Raw genomic sequence first — 25,387 nt, 5'->3', positions numbered from 1 at the left:
GTCGGCAAGCGCCTAGTGGCCGGGCTTTCACCTATGGAGTCCGGCCGGGTACGACCCAAAGAGGAGACTTGGGTCTCCCTTCCCATGGGCGCACCACCTGTGGCAGGGGTCAAGCGGTCGGGGGCAGTGCAAGATTGGCGCTAGCGTTAGAAGCTGGCTCTTGTAACGTGGAAAGTCACCTCTCCGGTGGGGAAAGAGTGAGCTGGTGAGTGAGGTTAAGAGGTTTTGGCTAGATATGGTCAGTGATGCATGGCCCTGGCTCCCAAACCAATTTCCTTGAGGGGGTTGGACACTTTACCACTCTGGAGTTGCTCCCAGGCACCGAGCAGAGGTGGGCATACTATTTGCTCCCCATCATAGTGCCTGTACATTGGTGTTTCCCCCAGTGAACAAGAAGGTAGCCCCCTGGCTTGGATGGATGGATAAAACTTCTATTACAAATAAAATAAGGACAAAGAGACTTTCTGCACTGTGTGTTTCTGACAAACAGAAATGAGACTTTGAATGGTACCTCTTAAAACAGCAAATTTATTTCTTTAAAAATTAAAAATAAACAACTAAAATGTATTACTATTTCATATTCACTAATAGAAACAGTACGGAAGCACTAAGTCTTTGAGCACTTTAGCCGCTCTTCAAGTATGTTAATTCAGTTCATAGATTATTGTTCTGCCCTGAAAATGCCCCCAGGAAAGTAGCATCCAGCTGGCACAGTCCCGATCCAAACACACGAAGTCTGATAGTAGTATACTGGTTGTGGCAGAACCAGTGGGTTTGACTCCACACATCCAAAAGAAACATTTCAAGAACGCACAACAGTTCGATCCAGTGACAAGTCTGATATCAAAGTGATGTATCTGATTTGCAGGCACCCTGATCTTCAGTGTGAAGATAGCTGGAAAAGGAGAACTTGGTAACAAAAGCTGTAATTAAAGAGGTAAAAAGCGGTGGGGGTGGGGGGGGGGGGGTGTTAAAAACCCAGAATCACAAGACCAAAAAGAGAAAAAATATGGTTACAAATAATAACTTGGGACATTAAAACTGCAGAACACTGTTGGCTCGTTACGGTTAAAAATGAAAATGCATTAATCAGCTGTGTTAGAAATAACCGAGACTTCAGAACAATACCACTTAAATCCACTCCAAAGTAATAAAAACTAATGTGGAAAACCAACGAGGTTTTCCACGTGTAAACAAATTCACGCAGAAGAGAGAAATCAAGTGTGCGGTTCTCTCAGACCCTCCTTCATCCGCGCTCCGTCCACTCCTACAGGATGTGCTTGTACCACCATTGCACCTAGAATTGAAGGTCCACCAACCATCCAGCCTTTAGTTTCTCCTTCATTCAGATCCCTTCTTCCCAATCCACAGGTCAGGACGTGGTCAAGAGACAAAACTTCTGATTCACTCCTGAGTGTTTTGAGATTAAGGATAATTAAAGACAGGACGATTAAGACTCCACTTCCTGTGCAGGTCCTCCCTTTACGCAGTCATCTTAGTGCCCAAAGTCCCTTTATAGATTTAGGATTTTGTCCATCCATCCTGTCAGTCATCTGGGGTGAAGCAGGAAGCGGTGCAGATAATCTGAAATAGCCTCCCAGTGCCTCCACAGAAAGGCCAGCAGGATTATCAGGAGTAACGTGGAAAGCGTGCGGCTGCGTGTTTTCATCAGGGGGACGACGCAGTTGGCCACCGTGGACACAAACACCAAAAGGACGGCCATGACAGCCAGCAGCACATTGATTAGTTTTCCGAGAAGAGTCCGTGCCGTGGCGTTCTCCAGCCCCTCCAGCTGCACCACCTGCTGCTGCTGCTGCTGAAGCTCCATCTTGGAAATGCGTGTCTGACAAGCCTCCAGCGCCTCCTGGAAGTTTAAAGACAAAACCGTCAGACAAGAAGCTGTGATAACGAAGCAGAAAGGCTGCATTTGTGATATGTGCCTGTATGTCTCTGGCTCTTTCATAAGACTGGTAGGCAATCTTCTCCTCCATGCTGGCTAGTTCCTGTTTGAGATTCAGAATCTCATTCTGGTGCAGTTCTGTTAGGTCATTGAGTTGTTCTTCTAAACGTTCACACCTGCAAAACATCCACAGTTCAGAAAACAAAACATGTCCTTGTAACACAGAACTACAGAGGAAAATCCACCCTCACCGGTATCTCTCCTCCTGCAGAGCAGCCATGATCATGGTGTAGTCCCGCTGATAGTGGGATTTTAAACTCTCAAAGGACTCCTCCAGTCGGCCTTGGTTTTCCCGGAGCTCCTGGATCTCGTGGAATATAGCATCAAAGCCCGAGGTCTGGGGATCCAGAGTGTTACCCCTGGAGCTAGGGGGGCCTCCAGGGGCTCCAGGGGTGCTGTTAGCCCCAGCAGAACCAGAAGTAGCACTAGAACAGTCATCTTCACTGCCATACTTTGGGCTGGATTGTAACTGTCCAGTACCGAGGGCTCGTGATCCCCCAGGACCAATGCCTTCATCTCCTTGTGTTTCATCCAAAGAGTCTTTCAGAGCTGCAATGTTATCAGCGCTGCCAAACTTGTTGCGGATGAGGGAAGCAATCTCTCTTGGCTTGGACACCACAGCTCCAGCTGCAGAGTGAGTGGCTTGAGAGATGCTGGACAGACCCCCTGTGACCTGGACATGAGAAAGACAAAATGTTGGTAGCAGGAAAAAGGGGAAAGTAAGAAGACAAACTTGGGCAAAAATGACTGGTTGGCTACAGTGTTTTCAATTGGACTATTAGCAAACATAGTCTTCACAAAGGGTTATGGTAACTAGTTTGGGAATATGTTTAAATATGCTGGAAAAACTCAAAAACCCTCAAACTAAAGCCTGAACAGACCTTTGTTTCAGGAAAAGCACAAATCCAAGACAAAAAGGGCCCATACCTTCGCTCCAACATCTTTCAGCCCCTGGTGCATGTCTCTGAAAACATCTTTGGGCTGGCGAGGAATGCCGTTGTGCTCCACCTCCCGGAGTTTGCGGTGGTAGTGCTCTAGCTTTCTCTGCAGCTGCTGGATAGTCTGAGCCGATTTTTGGTTCTTCTTCTCAAACACCTGCTTGATTCGTGCGCTCTGCTGCTTGTCTGCATTATTGGCAAGTTTCAGGTACTCAGCCACATTGTCATCACGAGCCGTTTGTTCTATTTTGATTTGTTCTGTGAGTTTCAGGATCTTCTGCTGCAGCTGAGCGATGGCCTGTTTGGTACGATGGGGGTCCGGGGTACTGTCTACCACATCGTAGCCCTCAGCGCCGTAAAGGAGGGCACTGGGGGAGACGGCTGGGCCCGATCCATCATACCGATCCAGCTGTTTAAAATAACAAAGAGTTTAGTGCAGGGGTCGGCAACATTTTTCTATCAAAAAAACATTACCAGTTTCCCACAGTAACGAAAACACTGGGAGTCACAGCAGCCGCGGCCCACCCTAAGACAGCCGAGAGCTGCTTTAACCGATCACAACAGGGGACAGCAACCAATGCCGTTCACTCATGTACGTCAAAGTTATTTTTCAAAGGAAGATAATTAATAAAGCAATTTGTATAAAATTGATCTAGAAGTTGTAGCCCGCCTGTGCCTCCAACATTTTGATATTTTTCACCCTGCTAATGGTTTTAATGTTGAGTAGCTGTTGCTTTTTGACGCGTTACACGCGTTTCCTTTTAAAACTGTTCAGAATGCAAATCCAGGCTCTGTCTTGTTGGATTGTTGTCATTAAACTTTGTACAGAATGAAACTTTACATCGGACCTGAAAATGTGCTATAAATTGAAGTTTTAACACAACACATCGAACCTTTGATTCTGAAAACCCGAAGACTGTTGAGTTGTTATTGACCAAGTTTGTTGTCCTACAGGCTAGCCATAGAAGGACACGCAGGGGTTTATGGAAAACATGGAAAACAAGCTTTCTTGATAATCCTCGTCATTGTGTGTGGAGTAAAGTGTAAAAATAAAAGTAAACAACATATGTGGACACAGAAATAACTGTGAAGTGTTGGTGCATGAACTTTGTAAACAGTTCTGGTACTTTTGGGTCCCAGTGCTGCTTCAACAGTGCAATACTCTCACGAGGGACAAGAAAAATATCCAACATGTTAGATATTCGTGTGACCACGATTGCTTGCGATGTTAATCGCCTCTCGTAAACCTCTGTATACAATACGACGCAAAACTCACTCTGAACTCAAAGATTCTCACACGAGAAAAACTGGTGTCGGTACAGGATCTGCTCGGGTGCAAGATCGATTCGGGGTCCTTCGACTGCCGATGACATCAAAGTAGTTGATTGGCTGAACATGAACCTTTCGGAAGTTACATAATCACGTTACGTTGTTATCACGTTACGTTGGTCCAGGCAAATCTTTCTGTTGGAAAGATGGACAACTTTTACAAAGAAATCCATCATTACCTCTTTGAAAATACACTTTTAGCATAGAGCTGCATGTATATTAAGGCTGAATGATTAACTGCATGTGCAATTAAATTGCGATGTGACAAAAGGAGATTTTCTAATCGCAAAGGTTGCAATTTCGCAGCAAGTGGTTAGCGCAATGCTAATATACATGGAAAACCCCATAGGAATGCTAATGCTAATATCACCAATTACATTCTTACAAATTATGAATTAGAAACGTGCCAAATGATTACATTTGGATTCTAATAGAAAGCAAAACTACCATCAATCAAATAAGTACAGACAGGTATTTTAGTAAGGCCAGAACACTTTTAACTCCAGAGTTTTGGCTAGCAGCTATGAACGCAAGTGAACTACGCATGGACAAGATGTCAAAAACTCTAAACACAAAATACTTCAATAAACGGGACACATTTCTTTCCTGCAAATACAATTTCACAGGTGTTGCTAATACCTATGATCCTTCAAGGGATGTGCTCAAAGGAGTTCAACATTATGAATATAGTGTTTTATTTTACAAATACCGTTATAAACACAAACTTACGTCTTAAGAAACATTATTTTAATAATGAAACTGCTAAATTCTTTCCAACAGTATAATGTGTAGTGTATTTTGTCCGAGTGGGTTTGCTGTACTTTGACGTCATCGGCAGTCGAAGGACCCCGAGCCGATCTTGCACCCGAGCAGATCCTGTACCGACACTGGCTCAAAAAAAGTGAAAATAAATAAATAAATAAAAAATCACACAAAATGATTGGTTGTCTAGAATTTGACGTCAGTAAATGATTCAGATTGTTTGAGAGCCAAGTGCTGTAGTTCTTATATCAAAAACATTTTCTCATTCTTGCTTAAAGGAGCATTATGGAAGTTTGACAGCCAAAACATGTAAAGAAATAATAAATTTCTTCTTAATACATTCTCCTGCAATGCCCTGGTCCTGTAGAATGAGCCCTGGCATTTTTACTGTGATTGCCTATTTTTCTGTAAAATCACAGTAAAAGAGAGCTGCTCGGGTCGAGCAGGCTGCTTCATGCACGTTCACGTCCAGGCATAGCCCTCCAAACCGTTCTTTGAACGTTGTTTCAGCTGTCATCAAGTATATAAATGTTACAGATACAGATGACGTCACTGGTGGTTTAGCTCGTCTAGTAAGACTTCGGGCTTTCATGCAGAAGACCCAGGTTTGATTATGGATGTGATCATAGTTGTTTTAGTGTTTCTTTTTTACATTAATGATATATCTTTTTATAGTAAGATGCCCAAATTTTTATTTGAGACTCGCCAAACGGCATTGAATTCACAGGTAAAAAAGATGTGGGTTCAACTTTCATTTTGGAACAATTTTTCAAGCAAGGGAAGGGAATGATTTGAGTATGCAGGAGGACTGACCCATCATACACCTTTGTTGGCTGTGCTGAAGAGAAAGGTACAGAACCAAATTATTTAATTAATTAGCTGCGCATTCTCCTGTCCTCTGTCCTTCGGGCCACACACACACACACACACACACACACACACACACACACACACACACACACACACACACACACACACACACACACACACACACACACACACACACAAGAGACTGTCTCAGCTGTTATTTTCATTAAGGAGTGTGCACGTACAGCATGCGCGCCTCGTGCACGTGCCTCCTATTGAAGCTGCCGTTACGCTTTTGGCCTGAGGGGGCAATAGCGAGCATAAAAATTCAAAACTCCGTAAAGTCCCTTCAAAGTAAAAACAGATAGGTTTTTAACATTGATCTCAATGATTGCTGTTCACCAGTTTCACATTTGGCATGACTCTGCAGCCCTCTGCTGATCAAAAACGGCACTAGATGGTTTTGTAGCACAGGTAGGTGTTCTAGGGGCTGCTCTTAAACCTACTTTATGGCTGTTAGCTGTAATGCTAGTGGTTAGCATTTTCATTTAGTAGATTGTCAATTAAAATCACAAGAAGAAAAAGAAGAAGTTTGCTTTTTCTGTTGGCATCATGGTGGAGCCTGGAAGTAAAAGTAAGAGAGTAATGTCGTTGGAGGCAAAGCAAAGAGCTAAGATCTAGGGCTGCAACAAACGATTATTTGGATAATCGATTAATCGGATGGGGTCTCGACACGATTAATCGGATTACATGGGGAAATTTTTAAAAACTGCTAGGGAAACGTTATTTCTCTCCTTCCTTCACTTTATTTAACACAACATTATTAGAAAACAGTTCAATAGCAGAAAAACAACATGCCATCACCTAAATTGTCTTATAAGGTGTATAGACAGAGACCCTAAGCTACATCTATCTGTGACCTAAAATGCTTGGTCCAAGTTAAACAGCTTAAGGGCAATTCTCATCTGTTTTGTTTGATCTCATCTGTTGACATTTATTTTAAATGTAATTAAACATAGGCTGTGAATTTATCAAAATTGATCACTATTTCCAAAAATGACTGAAAAAATACCAAATAAAACAAAAGTAAATGAATGCCATCCTCCTTGCGATGATGCCCTGGGCAACTGCCATAAAGTCACATCAAGAAATGCTGCTGATCATTCCAATGATCCCAAATAGACTCACATTAGGCCACATGAAAGCAACTGAACCCAAAAATATATTAACCAGTATATAACTGCACTCTCACACAACACGCCTGCAGCAACAGTTAGGACTCCTCCCTCCCTTTTAAAAGCGTTTTTGCTTCTGAGGACATTGTGGTTGTAAAACCACATGCTAGTAGTCTGGCCCCGGTGTGATCAACCAGTTTCTGCGGGAATGTGACGGCGGAACCAGGGCCAGATTAACACTTTGTTGTACCCTGGGCAACAATATTCAAGGGCTCCATCATCACGACCCAAGGATCACCATAATGTGGTCACATACAGAATATTTTACTGTAATATGCAGTAAATATACTCAATACTTGAATGCCTGACAACACGTAACCCGCCCAGAGTAACCTTTGACCCACCTCGTGTGGACTGACCAATGAGGAGAGGGTCTTAACTTGAGGCCCTCTCTTCATTGGTCAGTCTGCATGAGACTGACTCTCAACTGACGTTCAGTCGTAGGCAGCGAAGCGTCTCTGTGCAGTGCAAAAGCCCGGGTGGACAGTTTGTTTAATGTAGGGTGACCATATTTCCATTTCCAAACAAGAGGACAGGGGATCTGTGCCTATGACGTCACACTATGGCAACGCCACACAAACCATGTTGGGACCCATTTTTTGTAAGAACTAAATTAATATCAGATTCTGCCAATTAAAGGGCTCTAAAACAATTCATATGTAAATATTTTGCATATTTAATGCAAAATCTAATTTTTCTGCTTTAGTGCTGCAACAAGGTTTTATTAATAATAAATTATTATACCTTTTGTTTTACTACAGCATCGGTAAGCTTCCTGTGCACAGATTATTAAGGATGCTTGTTTCAACTGTGAGATTAGACGATAGGATCAATGAAAAAATAAGTTGTCACAAACTCCATGGAAACTTTCAGAGAATCCACAAATAGTGGCTTTCAAATGGTTTTGTTACTTTTTGCAAGTTTATAAAATAAGCAGATGAGACAGCGTGTCTGATAATTTAGTTTTTCATCTGATAATATTAGAGCATGTCAGTAATGTCTGAGGGGCTTTTATAAACACCATATAACTAACACTACTGGAGAGGGCATGAATTACACAGAGGCTTCTGGGGAGCCCAGTTATGGGGGGGGGGGGGGGGGGCATTTTGCCTTGGCCCCCAAAATGTCTTGAAACGGCCCTGGGTGTGTGACTGAGTTTTGAAGGTGATCTGAATTGTATCAGATGTATAAATATGACATGTGTATAACTTATTGTTTTTTACTGGTAAAAACGTTTAGTGGAGATAAATCTACCTACATTTTACTTTTCAACACTTTGTTTTGTTTTCTTGTTTTTATTGAACTATTTTCCTGTCCTGTCTGTCTCTCATCTTCCTGCATCTCCTCTTAATTCTCCAGAAAATCTGTTGCCTGGATTCTTACCTTTTCACCTCATCAGTTACTTTTGAGCAGGTCAAAGGGATCTCCTGACCGAAAAGCGCAGAGCGCGTTTTCGATGCTGCGTGAGGTGACATCACCACAGCACAGGTGATGAGCTCCGCAGTAGCGCGCTTCAGGCACAAATAAGACAGAAAATAGAGAACATGTGCGGACATGAACGATCGTGTGCTAATTATAGTTTTTGGGTTGCGCCACTTTGAGAATGGACCGTGCGCTGGAAGCAGCTGCCTGGATCGCTGTGCAACAATGCGGAACCGGTTCGCAGCAGCTCAAGTCTGCCGGCTCTCCCTCGCGCTGATCTGCCTGTACCGGCTCTCCCTCGCGCTGATCTGCGGCTCTCCCTCGCGCTGATCTGCGGCTCTCCCTCGCGCTGATCTGCCGGCTCTCCCTCGCGCTGATCTGCGGCTCTCCCTCGCGCTGATCTGCGGCTCTCCCTCGCGCTGATCTGCGGCTCTCCCTCGCGCTGATCTGACTTGCTCTGGTCTGCGCGCAACGGCGGGCGGGAAGGGGGGGCGCTTTTGGAAGAGTTGTGCGACACAACGAATCGATGACGCAATTCGTTGCCAACGCTTTTAGTAATCGATTTTCATCGAATTTATCGATTCGTTGTTGCAGCCCTACTAAGATCAGAGTGAACATCAGCACGACCTACACTAGTTTGAGGGAGCTAAAGGAGTCTACAAAACCATGGACTGATGGTGGCCTGGCTTTGTTGCCACAGGAAACTGTATAGTGTTAATTTAATATAAAAAATGAAGCTCTGACATTTTAAAGCACATCTTTTGCAGACATGTTGGGTTCCCATGATATTAACACATGCACTTGTAGAATTAACCAACAGAATATTGTGTCTTTGATTTTCAAGTCAAATTGCTCAATAGTCTGTCATGAGCCGGAGTGAGTAGTCCTCTCATTTTCCACCTCTGAGCTGTGTGTCGCAGGAGAGGGAGGTTTTCAGCTGCATCTCGTTGGCAATCAGTGGGTCCGGCTACATAAGGAGGAAGGAGAACACACCTCGATTCCGGATGATCATTACAGCTTGGTAGTTTCTAGCCTCCTAGTGAGTCTTGGTTTTTGTGCTCTTGTGTCTCTTGGATTATTGTGAACTTTGGATTTTGTGATTACCCATCTCCAGGTTTTTGGAATGTCTCATTCTGCAACTCCTCAGGATTACCCACCCATGCAGAGTCAGCGACACCTCAGGATTACTCACCCGTGCTTCATAGGATTTCTGGATGCAGCTCTCCACCGTTCTCCATTCCTCCTTACCGACCCACTCACCTGCCCTCCTCATGCTGCCTCTCCTGGACCCCTCTCTTGGATACACCCCGGCTCTCAACCTGTCCTCCCTCATCCTGGTACTTCCCCATCTCCCAGTAAGTCTTCTTTTCTCTGCACCCACCAAGTTAAGACTTACCTCCCTGGACTCACCTGTATCTGCTCTCCCCTCCTCAGACGCTGCGCTCCTGCTTCTCGATCCCCACTGGACTTGCCAGTGCACCTTCAGTTCCCGTTATAAAAGAAATATTTATTTTTTTTACCTTCAATCCGTGAGTTGTTGTGATTCTGCATGACTTGGGTTAGACGTATTCCCCAGACCATGACAGAATCATCTGGCCAAACCGCTAACCTCGCAGACTCAGGAATCTCCTTCAGACCATCGCCTTCACCCTTGTGCTTTTTTCTCTCGCCGTTTAACCCCCGCAGAGAGCAGATACGACGTGGGCAACAGAGAGCTTCTGGCCGTGAAGCTTGCCATTGAGGAGTGGAGACACTGGCTTGAGGGAGCAGAAACCCCCTTCATCATCTGGACGGGCCACAAAAACCTGGTCTACCTAAGAGAGGTGAAGAGACTCAACCCGCGGCAGTACCGGTGGTCCCTCTTCTTTTCACGATTCAATTTCCAGATCTCTTATCGTCCAGGCCCCAAGAATACTAAGCCAGACGCCCTCTTGAGGCAGTATGCACCGGATCTGGAGGCTGAGCTTTCCACGATCCTACCCCCAGCATTTGTAGTGGGCGGAGTCACATGGGAGATTCGGTGTTACGTGCGCTGCCCCTTTTCGGCCACAAGATGGCCTCTGTGGCTTCTGCCTCCCCGGTCTCCTGAACAGCTGTGGGTAATGGGAAATCAGGGAGCAGCTGTTAAAAGCTGCTCTCCTGCCCACTATCTACGAGAAGGTCCAGGGTAGTGTAGACTCGTCTGAGTTTATACTATTCTCTTCTCCTCATGCGCTTTTCTGGTAAAATTCGTATTGCTCTCGTTCATCTTCGGTATACACACTCATTTGGATTTGGATTTAGGATAAGACAATTTGGCAACTCGACTTCGGAACATTTATTGACATTGACCTTGGATCTCCCCTGAGTTTGCCTGCTTATCAGGAAAGCTCTTCATATTTTCGGTTGGTTAATCCCCAACCCCTTCTGGGTTGGCATTTTCCGTTCTCCCCTTCTTTTTGTAGATAGCTCTTTTTGTTTATGTACATAGATATTCCTTTTAATGTTGTAAATACTCTTTTTGTAATAAAATCCTTAGTTATTTTAGCGACACAGCACTTTATTATTTCACCCGCAGACCAATTTTATTACTTCCCTATCCTCATCTCTCCTAGAGAATCGGGGATCAGGTTCTGGAGGCCCTAAAGACTGACCCGGGTCCAGGTAAGGGTCCTCCTGGCAGTCTCTATGTGCCACAAGCCATGAGGGGCAAGGTCATCCACTGGGCACAGCCTGGCCGATTCTCGCTTCACCCCGGATCAGGACGCACAATAGCTCTCATTAAACGAACATTCTGGTGGCCAGCAATGTACAAAGATGTAAAAGACTATATCAGGATGCCACACTTGTGCTCAGCAAAAGGGAGACCAAGCGCCTCGTGATTTTTATCTTGAGAGGCGCTATAGAAATAATACTTTCTTCTTCTTTTTCTCCAGTGGGATTGCTGAATCCCCTTCCAACACTGTCTCGCCCGTGGTCTCATGTGGCCTTGGATTTTGTTTGTGGTCTGCCAAACTCCCATGGATTCAATACAATACTTACCATAGTGGACAGGTTTTCTAAAGCCTGCCACCTCATCCCCTTAAAATCTCACCCTTCCTCCTCAGTTACAGCTCAACTTCTTATCAAACATGTATTCCGCCTGCATGGTATCCCTGTGGAGATTCTTTCGGATCGTGGTCCCCAGTTCATCTCAAGGGTTTGGAAGGAGTTCACCGAGGCTCTGGGGGCTAGAGTCACCCTCACGTCTGGATACCATCCGCAGACCAACGGACAATGTGAGAGAATGAACCAGGAGTTCGGGGCAATGCTACGCTGTGTTTGTTCTGCTCACCCATCCTCCTGGAGTTCCCATCTCGCCTGGGTTGAATATGCCCATAACTACCACATCTCCACGTCAACAGGTCAGTCCCCCTTCGAATCCTCCTTGGGTTATCAACCTTTCCTGTTTCCCCTACAGCCCTCAGCTCCCTCCACGGTTCCGCAGTTTCTCCGGGGGGGCCAAGCACTTGGACCTCCACCCGGGCAGCACTCGACAGAACAGCCGACAGGAACAAGCGGACTGCAGATCGCTGGCGGCGTCCGACTCCCGTTTACGCCCCTGGTCAGGAGGTCTGGCTCTCATTGAAGGACATTCCACTCAAGGCAACCACCCACAAAATGTCACCCAGGTTCATAGGCCCGTTCCGGATTCTGGACGTCCACACTCCCCCCACGGTCCGGTTGGATCTTCCTCGCACCCTTAAGGTCCACCCGGTGTTTCACGTGTCCTTGGTGAAGCCAGTGGTTTCAAGCCCCCTCTGCCCTGCGCCTCCTCCGCCTGTGCGGCTCTACAAGGGGGGCCTTGTATATTCTTTTCGCAGGATTCTGGATTCTCGTCCCTGTGGCCGGGGTACCCAGTACCTCGTCGACTGGGAGGGTTACGGTCCGGAGGAGCGGTCCTGGGTTCCCTGCTCCTTCATTGAAGATCCATCCCTTATCCGGGACTTCGAGGTAGCATCTGCTAGGACACAAGGAGGCGTCCGTTGAGAGGGGGGTACTGTCATGAGCCGGGGTGAGTACTCCTCTCATTTTCCGCCTCTGAGCTGTGTGTTGCAGGAGAGGGAGGTTTCCAGCTGCATCTCGTTGGCAATCAGCGGGTCCGGCTAAATAAGGAGGAAGGAGAACACACCTTGGCGCTGGATGATTACTACAGCTTGGTAATTTCTAGCCTCCTAGTGATTTTTGGTTTTTGTGCTCTCGTGTCTCTTGGACTATTGTGAACTTTGGATTTTGTGATTACCCGTCTCCAGGTTTTTGGAACGTCTCTGATTCTGCGACTCCTCAGGATTACTCACCTGTGCTTCATAGGATTTCTGGACGCAGCTCTCCACCGTTCTCCATTCCTCCTTACCGACCCAATCACCTGCCCTCCTCATGCTCCCTCTCCTGGGCCCCTCTCTTGGATACACCCCGGCTCTCAACCTGCCCTCCCTCATCCTGGTTCTTCCCCATCTCCCAGTAAGTCTTTTCTCTGCACCCACCAAGTTAAGACTTACCTCCCTGGACTCAACTGTATCTGCTCTCCCCTTCTCAGACGCTGCGCTCCCGTTTCTCGATCCCCACTGGACTTACTAGTGCACTTTCAGTTCCCGTTATAAAATAAATTTTTTTTTTTTTTTACCTTCAATCCGTGAGCTGTTGTGATTCTGCATGTCTTGGGTTAGACGTATTCCCCAGACCATGACATAGTCACCAAGAATCTTTCTACTTTATCTGAGTTTATCTAAACTAAACAGGGGCACAGAGAAAGTGACAGTGTCTCTGGACTTTGCTTTGCTTCAGACAGCTGAGCATTTTTTTTCTACACAAACTGAAATGCTCTGCAACACTTTACAGATAAGTGAGTCACGGATCAATAAGTCATCAGCAGAGCTGCGTTAAAACCCAAACAATGGCTCCTTTTCAACAATTGGAAGCATAAATCTCATCAAAACAAGACTTCCTCCAGAGCTGATAAGCAACAGAGGTCTCTGTGACTGAAGAGAGCCTTTAAAAGAATCCATCCATCATTTATTATTATTAATTACTGATTTTTAAAGCATGTACGGCATCATCATCTGCAGCCCTCAGGAAATAGGAACACAGGCCAACTTACAGATTCAAGCCAGTGCATCTCCAACATCTCCACTTGGAGATTCAAAGTAAAACTAACAAATTTTACAAGTTTGAGTTTGTTTACAGCTGCAGGCGTTCGCTGACCTGAAGTGCACCGCGAGAATACAAATGCTAAATTGAGAAAAGGCTTAAAGCAAAGAGTGACTCAAGAGTCAAAAGCAATCTCTGACCTTCCAACACGGACAGCTCATCTGCCCGTTCTGTGGTGCATCCAGAGACATTTACTGTCGTGTCACACTTCACTGGGTTTGGACGTTAGTGCTTGTATTAGTATATGAATCACCTCCAAGCCTTTATTTTTTAGAACCAAATAGATAAATAAAAGCCATTTCATGCCTCATTAGCAAAAACTAACAAGTGACATGTTTAGTCTCCAGCTCTTCGAGAAATGGAACTTTTTAAGATTATATATATATATATATATATATATATATATATACACACATTTTATTAAAGGTACCAGATTATATGTTTTTGCCTGTGTACCCATAAGACGCAGCAGATATTTAAACATGAATAAATTAGTTTAGGAGTAAGTCACTGATTGGGATGTAAAAAGAGATGTAAAAACAGGAAATAAGCTTTAATGGTCTCTGAGTAAAAAATGTTTTTACCTTTTTTATTTGCATGAGGATATTTAAGTGTAGCTAATGAAGCATCTCCAGGTGCATTAAAGGCATCGGTTTCATAGGACAGACTGTGTTGTGGCACATTTCACACCAGAGATCTCACCTTGTCAGGCTCTTCAGTGGAGTGGTACCCAGAGGTCAGCAGCATGTCCACTAGGGCCGGACTGCTAGGTGTGTCTGTGGTGGAGGACGAGCGTGGCCGTCCAGCCTGCAGCAGGGCCTCATGAGTGCTCCGTCGGTGGATCTGCGGGCTTCCTTTCTGGGGAGGATCGCCAGCGGTCCCAGCCTTGCTGCGGCGACTCTGCAGACTGGTGCCTCGCTTCATCATCGGCGGACCTCGGATCTGCTGTAGAACACGGCTCAGAGCTGCAGGAGGGGCGGAAGCGGTGGGGTTGTCAGAATCCAAAGAGAGGGCCGAGGAAGCGGGAGCATCCCCCACTTCTGACCCGACATCAGTGGGTTCGGAGGGAGGGGCACTCGTGCAGGACAAGGCGGAGTCATGTGGAGAAACGGAGGAGCGTCGGCGCTGTGGCTGGAAGAACTGCTTCAGGCCATGGCCCAACGCTCCCATGTTCTCCAGGGCATTGTGTGTGATTTTGGACAAGCCGTGCTCTGACTCCGACGCCCTCCTGCCGACCTCCAGCTCCGCTCGGCCTCCAGCGTCCGGCTCCTCCGGACTCTGCTCACTACTACCCTGATCCATCAGAGGCCTCCAGTTTCACAGTGAGGCTCTACGGAGGGGGGGGGGGGGGGTTGCAGGAGACTAGCTACGCCCCGTCGACACCCCCCCCTCTGAGAGGCCAGGTAGGAGCCGGGAAGCAGAGGGGATGGTGCTCAGTTGGGCCTTTTGAGTGGGCATGCATCTGTGGCTTGGCTCAATGTCATGCTTGTCTACCACAAAAAAGGAAAATAAAACGCATTATAACACGCAGCAGTGAGGAACGGAAAAGGCAAACAAATCATATGAAAATCTCCACGCAATAAAACCCGGGCTGACAACATGGACACGACCACAATTAGCACTTTAGTGTTTGAAATATTTACTTATTATTGAAAAATAAAAGGTTTCCTCCTAGAGGAAATCAGTGGGTGTAAACTTTAGATCATATTAATGGCATGTCTCATTATGTCAACCCAGAAACACAAAAAAGTCTAAATCTACTAATAAAAAGCTTTTGTGAACAGTTTCTGAAATGCTTTTGCTTTTTATTCTGAACACGTTAGTTCAGTGTGAACTCTTCAAGCCATTTAAAGCTTGACTTCATCTAAAAAAGAAATAAAAATAAACGAATAATTACATTTCAGAAAGTATTCAGTCAAATTAACAGAGTGCTCCGATGGCACCAGCAAAAGAAAACCAGAAAATGGCGAAAAAGTAAAAATAACTAAATTAAAAATATGTGCAGTAAATGAAAAACTAAATGGAAAGTGACGACTGGCTAACTGAACAAGGTGTTCGATTATCTGGCTACGGCCCAAATCCTGCAATGAAAAGCTTTGCTTACAGTAAACACCATTTGTTTCTGTTTATCATCGTGTAGTGATACAATGCGGATATGAACCTAGAGGAGAGGAGAAACAGAGTGACGGAGAGCTTACCATCAGCCCAGCCTCTTCTCTTCTGACTCACAACTCAGGAAAAGCTAAATGAAGCACAAACAGACAAAAATAGACAGTTTTCTTTATGGAGCAGAAAGGTACCAAAAAAAAAGGCAAATAAAAGGAAACATTCAAGCCGAAACCTTCCACTCATTAGCGAGTGGAAGAGGTGGATGTGGAAGAGAACGGCAGCAGACAAAATACTTTAAAAAAAAAAAGACCTCATTAGACCCAAAAGACATTTAGTTCAAATGTTAAAAGGCGGCAATTTATTAATGCTTAACGAGGTTTATATTATTATTTATATATTTATTAATTATGTAACTGAAGCACAAAGAACGCTCACAACACAAAAACATTAACATGACATCAGCTCAACACCTCTGACAGTAACAAAACATGAAAACATGGCAGCTAAAAGGCACAAAGCCATCACTGCACACACACACACACACACGCACACGCGCGCAAACACGCAAACACACACACACACACACACACACACACGCACACGCGCGCAAACACGCAAACACACACACACACACACACACACACACACACACACACGCACACGCACGCACAGACGAGGAGGGCATTGGGGATGTTAGCATGGGAGTTATTCCTCCAGACATGCTTTGTTTCCAGACCAACAAATGTGTAAATATTTAAAAGGAACAGATCAGCTCCTCAGCTACGTTGCAGATTTATTTAGACTTTGTTTTTTTCCCTGTGTCCTGTCTGGCTGTGAAGCAAACAGAATTGATGTCTGAATGCTGGTGACAAGCCTTACAGATTTACTCTCTGGTAGAGCATCAAAGCATCTGCTTTTAATGTCACGCCTGATACTTACAAATGTATTGTTATTGTTTTTTGAATGCTTGTAATTCTGTAATTCCGACCAGACATGGAGACAGAGGTGAAAGAGAAAGGGAGTCGGGGGGGGGGGGGGGGGGGGTTCCACAAAAACAAACAATCAATGATGAACAAGAGTCTGCTTCTAGACCCGCAGAAAAGGGACGCACAACAGGAGCAAGCTATCACTACGTCAACCTGATGAGGAAATATAAAGTCAACATTGTTTTACTGAACAATCACAATAATAAATCACAGTGCATTAAGTGCCAACCACAGCCGACATGTGTTGAACGTGCCCATGTCCATACTTATGAGAGCACCATGTGTGTACCCGTGCATGTATAAGTTTATGTATTTAGCAGACCCTTTTGTCCAAAGCGACTTACAAGTGATAATCGACATGTTGCCCTTGAGGCTAACAACAACAATAACAACTTGACATCAATCTGTCAATATGTAAGGTTTCTCTATAGGAGCGTCCAATAGAGAGTGTGAGGGGCCACAGATCTGCCCCCCAAAGATGCGTAGGAGATGGAAGGAGCTCCAAGTCCCTCTGGGATTAATGAAGTATCTTTGAATTTGAAGTCTCAGAGATTCAGGAGCTGCCCTAGAGCACAGGGACCCCAGGGAGACTGACCAGAAAAGCCCCTGCCCCCCTCGAGAGGCGCAGAGGATCGCCCCGGGGGGCCACAACCAGCAGCCGGCAGAGTCCCGGGGGATATCAGCGGCAAGCCCTCAGGCCCGCCCACAGCCTCCCACCCCCAAGCCGGCCGAGCCCGGAACCCAGCGACCCGGGACCCAGGGGTGACCAGCCCCGCCGGGGACCCAGCAGAGCCCAGGAACCGAGATCCCACCAGGCAGCCATCGGGATTAATCAGGCTGACCCGGGAGCCGCTAACACTCAGGCAGACCAAGGCACCACACTCCACACCAAGTTATTTAGTCATTTTAACTGTTTTGTACAAAATTAACACTCGTGAAACAGATCACTGTAACCAAACAAACATCCATGTCCGTTACTCAAGACACACCAACAGTTCATCTGATCTTGTTGGGCCGCTCCATCCTTGTATTACATGAAACTGAAACCAAAGACCTGCTGCTTATTCATGCTAAATCAGCAGGAAATCTCAAACTGGAAGCTGGATTTTCTTGGCCTTCATACATACAAATGTCCTCCTGTGACCCTATATAACTGTTTCTGAAGATAAAAGCCTAGTTTTCACAAAGTTTAGGTTTAAAAATGAGTTGAGTTGAAAGGTTCTAGTGTTCTGTTGGGATGAATTACCCAAAATATATAGGATTATGAGCTAAAGTGTTCAGCATATTTCACAAAAAATTTAAAGGTGGCATTTTTTTGCCATTTTGCTTAAAATGCTCTTCACATACCAATGGAAACCAACAAATGAAATATTGTCAGAATCCAAAGAGAGGGCCAAGGAGGCGGGAGGGTTCGGAGGGTGGGGGCGCTTCCTGAAAAAAGGAATTATTTTAATCTCCTCTGAAACATACAAACCTGGAAAAACTACATCCAATCTCTGCGAACGTCCCATTCTTAATGATTGGATCATAACCCATCCATCACAGTGCTACTCTATCTCTCCTACCACTGCACACACCCAGAAGTGAAGCCAAAGCTGGGCTGCCTAGTGCGACAGACGGAATTTTCTGTTGTGTTTGCAATTTTTGTTTAAGTATTAAATAAGAGTACTGTTTTACATGTTCTGTTTAGAGCCTGGTTCTGTTCTTGTTGGGAAATATTTAGGTGATGGAGCTGTTGTCTGAGAATGAGCCTGTCCATTTATGGCTGGTAGAGCTGTCCGTCAATTTGTTGTCTTAGCAATGTGTGCGCATGAATGTGTGTGGAGCCATCCAAGGGGTTCAGGGTGGGTTCCGGAGGTTTTTACCCATTGTTTGTAGGGTCTTTCCAGATTGCTGGCAGCTGCTTTGATTTTGAAGTTGAAAATAAACCAAGAAAGCTAAAAACTGCGTTGTTTTCCATCATAAAAACACTACATTATATTAGCTAGCATTCTAACTTGTTATACGGTTACGTAGGTGTGTTACATTAATAATTATGGCAGAAAAGTTGCCAACAAATTGCCTGGGAGGCCATCCTTTATATGTGAATATATAGCCTGGCCATGACCTATAGACAGAACTCAGTCGTGGGGTGGAATCTACGGTCGTACAATGTGACGTATTCACAGCTACAGATTTTAGTAAACGGGGCAGTCCGCCATACACCACAGAAGAAGATGCAAATACATTATTTTTCAAAATAAGGGACTTAAAGTCTAATTTATACTTCTCTGTCAGCTCAAGTGTGGAGCTTTCCTGGATATTCATCCTGCCACCATTACAGTCCCGTATCCAGTCCAAGATAGAGCATTAACTACTTAGTTTATGTATTTCAGTGACTTTTTAAACACGAACAAAACTGTCCCTCATTCTCCTCCACCTCTTTATGTGATCGGTATTTTTAAACCCACGTTTCTCGTCATTTCCATCCATGAATAAAACACTTGTTGCATACCTTTGTACTCCTTCAGTCACGGGTGAATAAACGTTCATATATTCTGACTTTAACCATGAGATGTTTTTCAATCTGTTTCGTATGCCGCTAAGTATCTTTTTGTTTGTTGAGGGGGCAATGGGGGTGCTGTTGACAAATTTATAAGAAGCAGTACCCTGACCAATCACAAGCTTGTGATCTCTGTCACTTTTGACAGAGAGTTGGGCATGTCTCTGCCACCCTAACCCCTTCTTTCCACCGGAGCCGTCAGCAGCATGTTACTGCAGCAGCACATCATAGCTGCTGATAGGAACCGCTGTGGTCAACAGAACCTTTTCCACCAGAGCCGTCAGCAGCGCAAGTCGGCCGCGTCTCAGGAGCAGCATGTCGCGGCCCTTACGCTCCGGTTCTATTTTCTACGCGCGACGCCTCTGAAACGGGTCAAGTTCGACATTTTTGGGGAAGGAAAGACAGGAAATTGGATGCGGAAACAGAGAGAAGCTCCCGAGATTTTCAGAATAAAGAAACGTACTGCCTTCCGGTTGCTTTACTTTTAAAAAGTTACTAACTGTGCAGCCCCGTGAGAAGTTATCACCTAGCTAACGGTCTCCTTTGTTTTTCAGGTCCGTATTGGCGATTATAAAACGGACAGAACATAAAACACAAACCTTTTGGAGCCATGTTGTAATTTTCTCCTGCTTGTTATTGTGTTTACTGACGAAGTCACTCTTGTGACTTCGTGCTCTGTCGGTGACAGCTGCTCCCCTGCTGCTTCGCGTCTCGTGGGAAGGGCCAAGCAGCAGCTTACGCGAGCAAGACGTGCTGCTGCAGTAACGTGCTGCTGACGGCTCCGGTGGAAAGAAGGGGTAACCCTCTGTGTGTCTCCGTACCGACGCAGACTGAGAAGTAAAAATTAGGTGTTAGTACTCTTGACTCAAAGAAGAGCCTTAGTCTAAAAAGTTCAAAATTGATGCCAAAATTGTTTCATATGAGCCAGCGCCATCTTGGTTGTTTTCGCTCAGCCGCATCATCCCACCCACCAAACTGATAAGAGCGCTGTGATTGGCAATGCACAAGACTGTTCGGGCTTGCTGAGGTTCCAATTGAGCGTGGCTAGACCGACCTGCAAATCAAAATCATTTAGCTTCTGCTATGGTCTTTCTAGGTGTCTAGGCTAGCAAACAACAAGTTGGAAACGTAAGACAACATTGTGTTTTTATGACTATTTCACAATATCCTTGTCCCTGGGGAGAGTTATACCATTTTCTGCAACCATCAAGGAGGTCTGACCTTAGAATTGTTTTGTTTTTCCAAAACGCAGCCTTCTGGAATGGCTTTTTCCAGGAACGTTGACTCAACCTTTAATGCAGTGGGTTTAATAATGCAGTGCATGGACTGCTTTCCAGACAAATAGAAAAAAATCCTATAAGTCAGCACAGCAACAGTATCATTTAACAAGCCAGAAGAGCAATCCAACACCAAAAAGCCAATACAACACTTCATTTGAGATATGCAGTGATTTGTTTCCTACTGGTCCTGCTGGTACATCTTCCATCTCATAAGAGACACTGGCTGTGAATGGACCTCAGCCTTGTTTGTGTATGTCAACATTTTTAATCACCTCTATATGAACATGTTACTCATAAATTGTTTAAATTGTTTATGGCGTTAATGCTCACACACTAATGATCCTTAATTCACTAAAACATGAGAACCTGAAAAGTATTTTTAGAAGAGCAAAAAATATTTGTTTTCTTTCGACATTTTATGTAACAAAATGTTGTTTACAGTAAAGGCTTTGTGTTAAAATAGGATTGCCGATGCTGCTGGTAGCTGTGTGGAGGTTGTTATGGCAGCTGCTTCAAATCTCACAGAAAACATCTCAGTGACTCACAGAAAAGCGATGAGATTTCATAAATAAAAAGTCTAATAGTAAACCATTCGTTTAACCTCTGAATGTATCCTAAATAAAACAACAGGAGTGATGTATGTTACTGAGGCACGACCAGAGTGCCAAAGAAAAGTTGACTTCGCTCACAGATGTGGAACAATATCCTGCATCTGCAGTGAAAATACAATGACATCTGACTCCTCCAGGCTGAAGGGAGAGTCTAAAGTGGGTCAACCAACATTCACCTATCACTCTGTACGCAGTGTTCCAATGTCACACCATGCATGTCCACAAGCAGTTTTATTTTCACTTAGAAACATTGTTTAAACTATTTCTTTAGGATTCTTTATTTCAGACTTTCATTTTGAGAGGTTATTTATGGCACACAAAGTTAAATGATGGTTAATTTGTGACTAAAACCAGAAGAGGTTTTACTAAGAGTCTTTCTTTTACAAACATATAAAACTTACAAAAAACAGCATCCAAACAATTGCACAAAAAAACTACTAGTCAATAAAACAAGAGGTTAAATATTGTATAAATAATGTTAACCAATAACCATTGCCCACCACATTTGATGCTAGAATAACCTACCTTTATGTGTGATCATTAGCAGCAGATCTGTGCACTTATTAACACAGAAAAGGCCTAATAATTCAAGCCAAACTCCAGCCACGCTTTCTCTGGGTCACTTATCCAAACCAAGCCTTGTTTGTGGGAATTTAGAAAAACCACATGCTGCAAAAAGGAAGAAAAAAGAACAATTAGAAACTTTTATGAATCAAAATTTGATTTTGAACAGAAAATCTGTGGATATAAAAAACTGCTTGTCTCAGTTTTAAAAATGCAAAGCTGTACCCCAAGTATCGTTTACAACAACCAATAATAAATACAGTGTACAGACTTAAGTATGCTCTGTTATAATGTTGCAACACTGTATTAAATGGGATGCATGTCAGATTATTAAGGTGACTTCTTTTGTCAAACAGTAAAAAGAAAGGTTTCAAATTCAAACCCCTGAGATTCCAACTTCCCATTAAAAAGCCTAATCCCTTTTATCTGGTTTCATTTTGCGCAGCAAAGCCCCAGAGGACTTTCAGCTTAATTACCTGTGCACTGTTAATTAATAGTGCAGAAAAGTCCCTTGGAGATCTTTGCAAGACATTAACCACCAGTCTGTCTTGCTGAGGCAAAACTGGGATTCAGTGGTAAAATTAAACAAAAACGCAGTAAAAACAATGCAAATATTGCTCTAATTCTGATTATAACCAACAAGATTATAGCCAATAATTCTGAAATGTTGTATGGTTTGTGTTTCACCAAAGTCCAAAATGGGTAATAAAGCTCTATCATCCCTGTAACCTGATAGCCCAATTCACTAGACTACAAAAAGGATTAGGTGTTACGTTGGGTTACAGAAAATAACAACCAACCCGGCTAAAGGTTGAAATAGGCTGAAATTAGCAACTTGCTAGCCAATAGAGCTAGACTGAAACACGCGGAGCCTCCAGAGAAGGTTAGCATAGTTTATACGTGTTTAATAGAGTGGTGCTAACCCTCACAATAAATCAGGTCTACACAGCTAGAGGCAATTTAGATGTAGCAGCACAAGCTAACGTGGTGAGTTGGAGGGCGTTCATTTTACTGGAGAGTACACACCGGTGCCTTTGGGAGGGGCGGGCTCAAGGGGGTATTCAAACCTTCATATGTGCTACGTGCTGTCTTATTACAACGTCTTTGAGTAACACATTAAATACAATCATGTATTTGGTCAATTAATAAAAGTGTATATGTTATAAAAACTGAGCCGTAAATGCAGATTTGCTAAAATACAGCAGCGGAATTAGGACGAGGGGAGTAAACGGTCCTCACAGGTATCAAAAGCTGGAACACCCTGTTTAGATGGGAGGTATAGAGTTGCCATCTGTCACATACTCCAACCAGGTTTTCCTCTTGTGTTTCATGGTGGCTCCAATACTTAAGAGTTAACGTGTTTTACACTTTATAAAAGAAAACTACGTCGAAATTGTTCGCATTTGGTATAACGCTATCAATGCGGAAGAATCTGGGCATACAATAGTAAAGCCGACTGCTGGGTGTGTTATCGGGAAAGTTCTCCAGTCGTTTTCTTAGGACATATAAGCAGTATTTCTCTGTCATAAGCACATTTCAGTGCGCTCTGCATCGCCCACCCCGAATTTCCTGGGCGGCAAATCAGGCGCTTATTCGAAGCCTGATTAGTCAGCCTGTCAATTAGCAGGCTGGCTAAGCTCTCTGGCTAAAAAACATCGCCTCGGCTTCAGCCATGGTTAGCTACAGGCAGACCGTGACACACCGCCAGGCGGCAGCGACAACAGGATAAACAGCCTAAATCCGCCTCGGGCCCACGGCGAGATGGGCACGCGCATATGAAACATCGTTTCATTCATAAAGCTGATGGCAAAAAATGTGAGTTTTATGAGCTTCAACTTACATGAGCGCTGAGTTGATGATCGTTCATTTCTCCCGATGGTCGACACTCCCACGGTGACGTCATATTGCGTTCTCTGCGTCACAGCAGCCTTACCTGTATGGCAGGCCGTTGGTACATATAAATTTACCACACTCCAAGCAATAATTTTTAAAGGAGCATTATGTAGAAATGAAGTAAAAAAAAAATACGCTCTGTGGGAAATTTCGGTTACTAAAATCACTTTAAAAAACTGGAGCTTTTTACCGGCCATCATCAAATTACAACTTTCTGCACTGCAGTACTAGCTTGCAGGAGACATGGCAACCCCACACCCACTGATAGTATGTAGTAAACAGTAACTTCCCTCCTTCCTTGAAATATGTTTCATTATACCTTTCCTTCCGAAATGACAAACATTACTCTCGGGATTTTCTCACTGCAAAAATGTCACTATTCTTACATACAACACCTTTAATTACAATAAACTAAAATGGGGTTCTTACTTGTCAAAACGGAAATCCAAGTTATCCTAATTAGCAAACTTACTAGTAAAAGTTACACTTAAGAACTGCATACTACATGACTGAAATGGTTACTTAAAAAGTAAAAAAAAAAAAGTTTAAAACATGTTTACTGGCTAGACTTTGTTTTATTTTTTAAACATTTTAATATTTCAGAAATACACAAGTGTTTTTCTCAAATGGCATGCCATCACTTTTCTGCTTAATCTAATGAACCATCAGCTCCTGATATTTAGAACTACTTAATTCCACTGCAGATTAAACACAGTGGACATCTGAAGAAAGTTTTTTTGCTTGACAATGACAAATTTATTTGATTACATGATTGGCTTCCCTACATACCTTCACATAAACCAGTGCATTGTTCAAAGCTGTGGATTGGATTTCACAATTAAAAGACATTTAAGATTTACGGGTCTAATCATTAGACAAGAGGAGGTAATGTTAAAAATGTATTTTTCTCAAGCCATTCATCATTTTCTAATTTGGTTATGCAACATTCGCAGTTTTTAATTTCTCCCCTACCCTTGAGTCCAATTTTAGTATACAGAATTTCAACATTTCCATTTATTTAAATACATAATTTATGATTTTGCTTTCAATTTCTTACTCCTACAAGCTACTGTGACACTTAACCAGAAAAAGTTAGCAAATCTACATTTAGTGTAAACATGCAAATAATTAAATGAGTACAAAGATTATTTCCTCCCATCAAAAGTGAAATGTTTTAGAAAGTGATCCAAGTAGGACACAAACTTGAAGGACTTTAAACAGCGGCAGATTTTGTATTTTTAGAATGGGGCCACCAAAGGGCCACAATATTTATAGGAGCCAAGTATTAGTTCAACATCTTTGCGCACATTTTGACATTAGAAATTCCAATTTGGCTAAATAGCACTACTAGTGTTTGGACTTGGAATTGTATCCAACTGAGTGACAACCAGGGCACTTTAGGGAATCAGATTTCAGCAGGAACCCATATGGCCCCACCCCTAGAAACACCTGTGCTTTAAAACTACTGTTTTCTATTATTTTAATGGGCTAAACAACAAAAAGTAATTACATTTACAAGAACACATACACAAATCAACCCAACTACTAAATTAATCAAAAAGGTTTTCATACACACCCACACAAGGACCAAGTCAGTAATCTTGCAGATTTTGTCACCCTTTATTCTACCCCCCCATTTACATGTTGGCATTCTGGCATATTAAATTATAGAGAACTGATTTTTGACCCGAAACATGCTTTTAGTACAATGTTTTATTTATTTATAATAGTTTTCTAAAAAGAAACCTCTAAAGTTATGCTTTGTCTACCAAGTCCAGAAGTG

The 25,387-nt window shown here is 43.7% G+C and overlaps 1 protein-coding gene across 2 annotated transcripts; it reads right to left on the bottom strand.

The window, feature by feature from the left end:
* Nucleotides 1–1,335: 1,335 nt before the first annotated feature.
* On the bottom strand, nucleotides 1,336–23,628 carry tmcc1b (transmembrane and coiled-coil domain family 1b). Of its 2 annotated transcripts, none has more exons than XM_015958723.3 (8): nucleotides 23,552–23,628; nucleotides 21,673–21,816; nucleotides 15,818–15,861; nucleotides 14,322–15,109; nucleotides 2,888–3,307; nucleotides 2,152–2,633; nucleotides 1,941–2,076; nucleotides 1,336–1,864 (listed from the first exon to the last, which is right to left on the bottom strand). In XM_015958723.3, the coding sequence occupies exons 4-8, from the start codon at nucleotides 14,919–14,921 to the stop codon at nucleotides 1,550–1,552; spliced, it is 1,953 nt and encodes a 650-aa protein (XP_015814209.1). In that variant the 5' UTR covers nucleotides 14,922–15,109; nucleotides 15,818–15,861; nucleotides 21,673–21,816; nucleotides 23,552–23,628; the 3' UTR covers nucleotides 1,336–1,549. The 2 variants fall into 2 exon arrangements, with proteins under 2 accessions (XP_015814209.1, XP_015814210.1); XM_015958724.3 differs by having other exon boundaries at nucleotides 14,322–14,584.
* Between the last annotated feature and the right edge of the window lie 1,759 nt (nucleotides 23,629–25,387).

The sequence above is a fragment of the Nothobranchius furzeri genome, chromosome 3 (genome assembly GCF_043380555.1).
Source record: "Nothobranchius furzeri strain GRZ-AD chromosome 3, NfurGRZ-RIMD1, whole genome shotgun sequence".
NCBI lineage: Eukaryota > Metazoa > Chordata > Actinopteri > Cyprinodontiformes > Nothobranchiidae > Nothobranchius > Nothobranchius furzeri.
Note: the sequence above shows the minus strand (reverse complement) of the source record. Positions and strands in the feature narration are given on the sequence as shown.

Coding starts and splice junctions, on each gene's coding strand:
- tmcc1b (XM_015958723.3), bottom strand. CDS start 14,921: ATGGATCAGGGTAGTAGTGAGCAGAGTCCGGAGGAGCCGGACGCTGGA. Junction 2,634..2,887: donor TGAAAGATGTTGGAGCGAAG/GTATGGGCCCTT, acceptor TCTCATGTCCAG/GTCACAGGGGGTCTGTCCAG. Junction 1,865..1,940: donor AAAGAGCCAGAGACATACAG/GCACATATCACA, acceptor TTAAACTTCCAG/GAGGCGCTGGAGGCTTGTCA.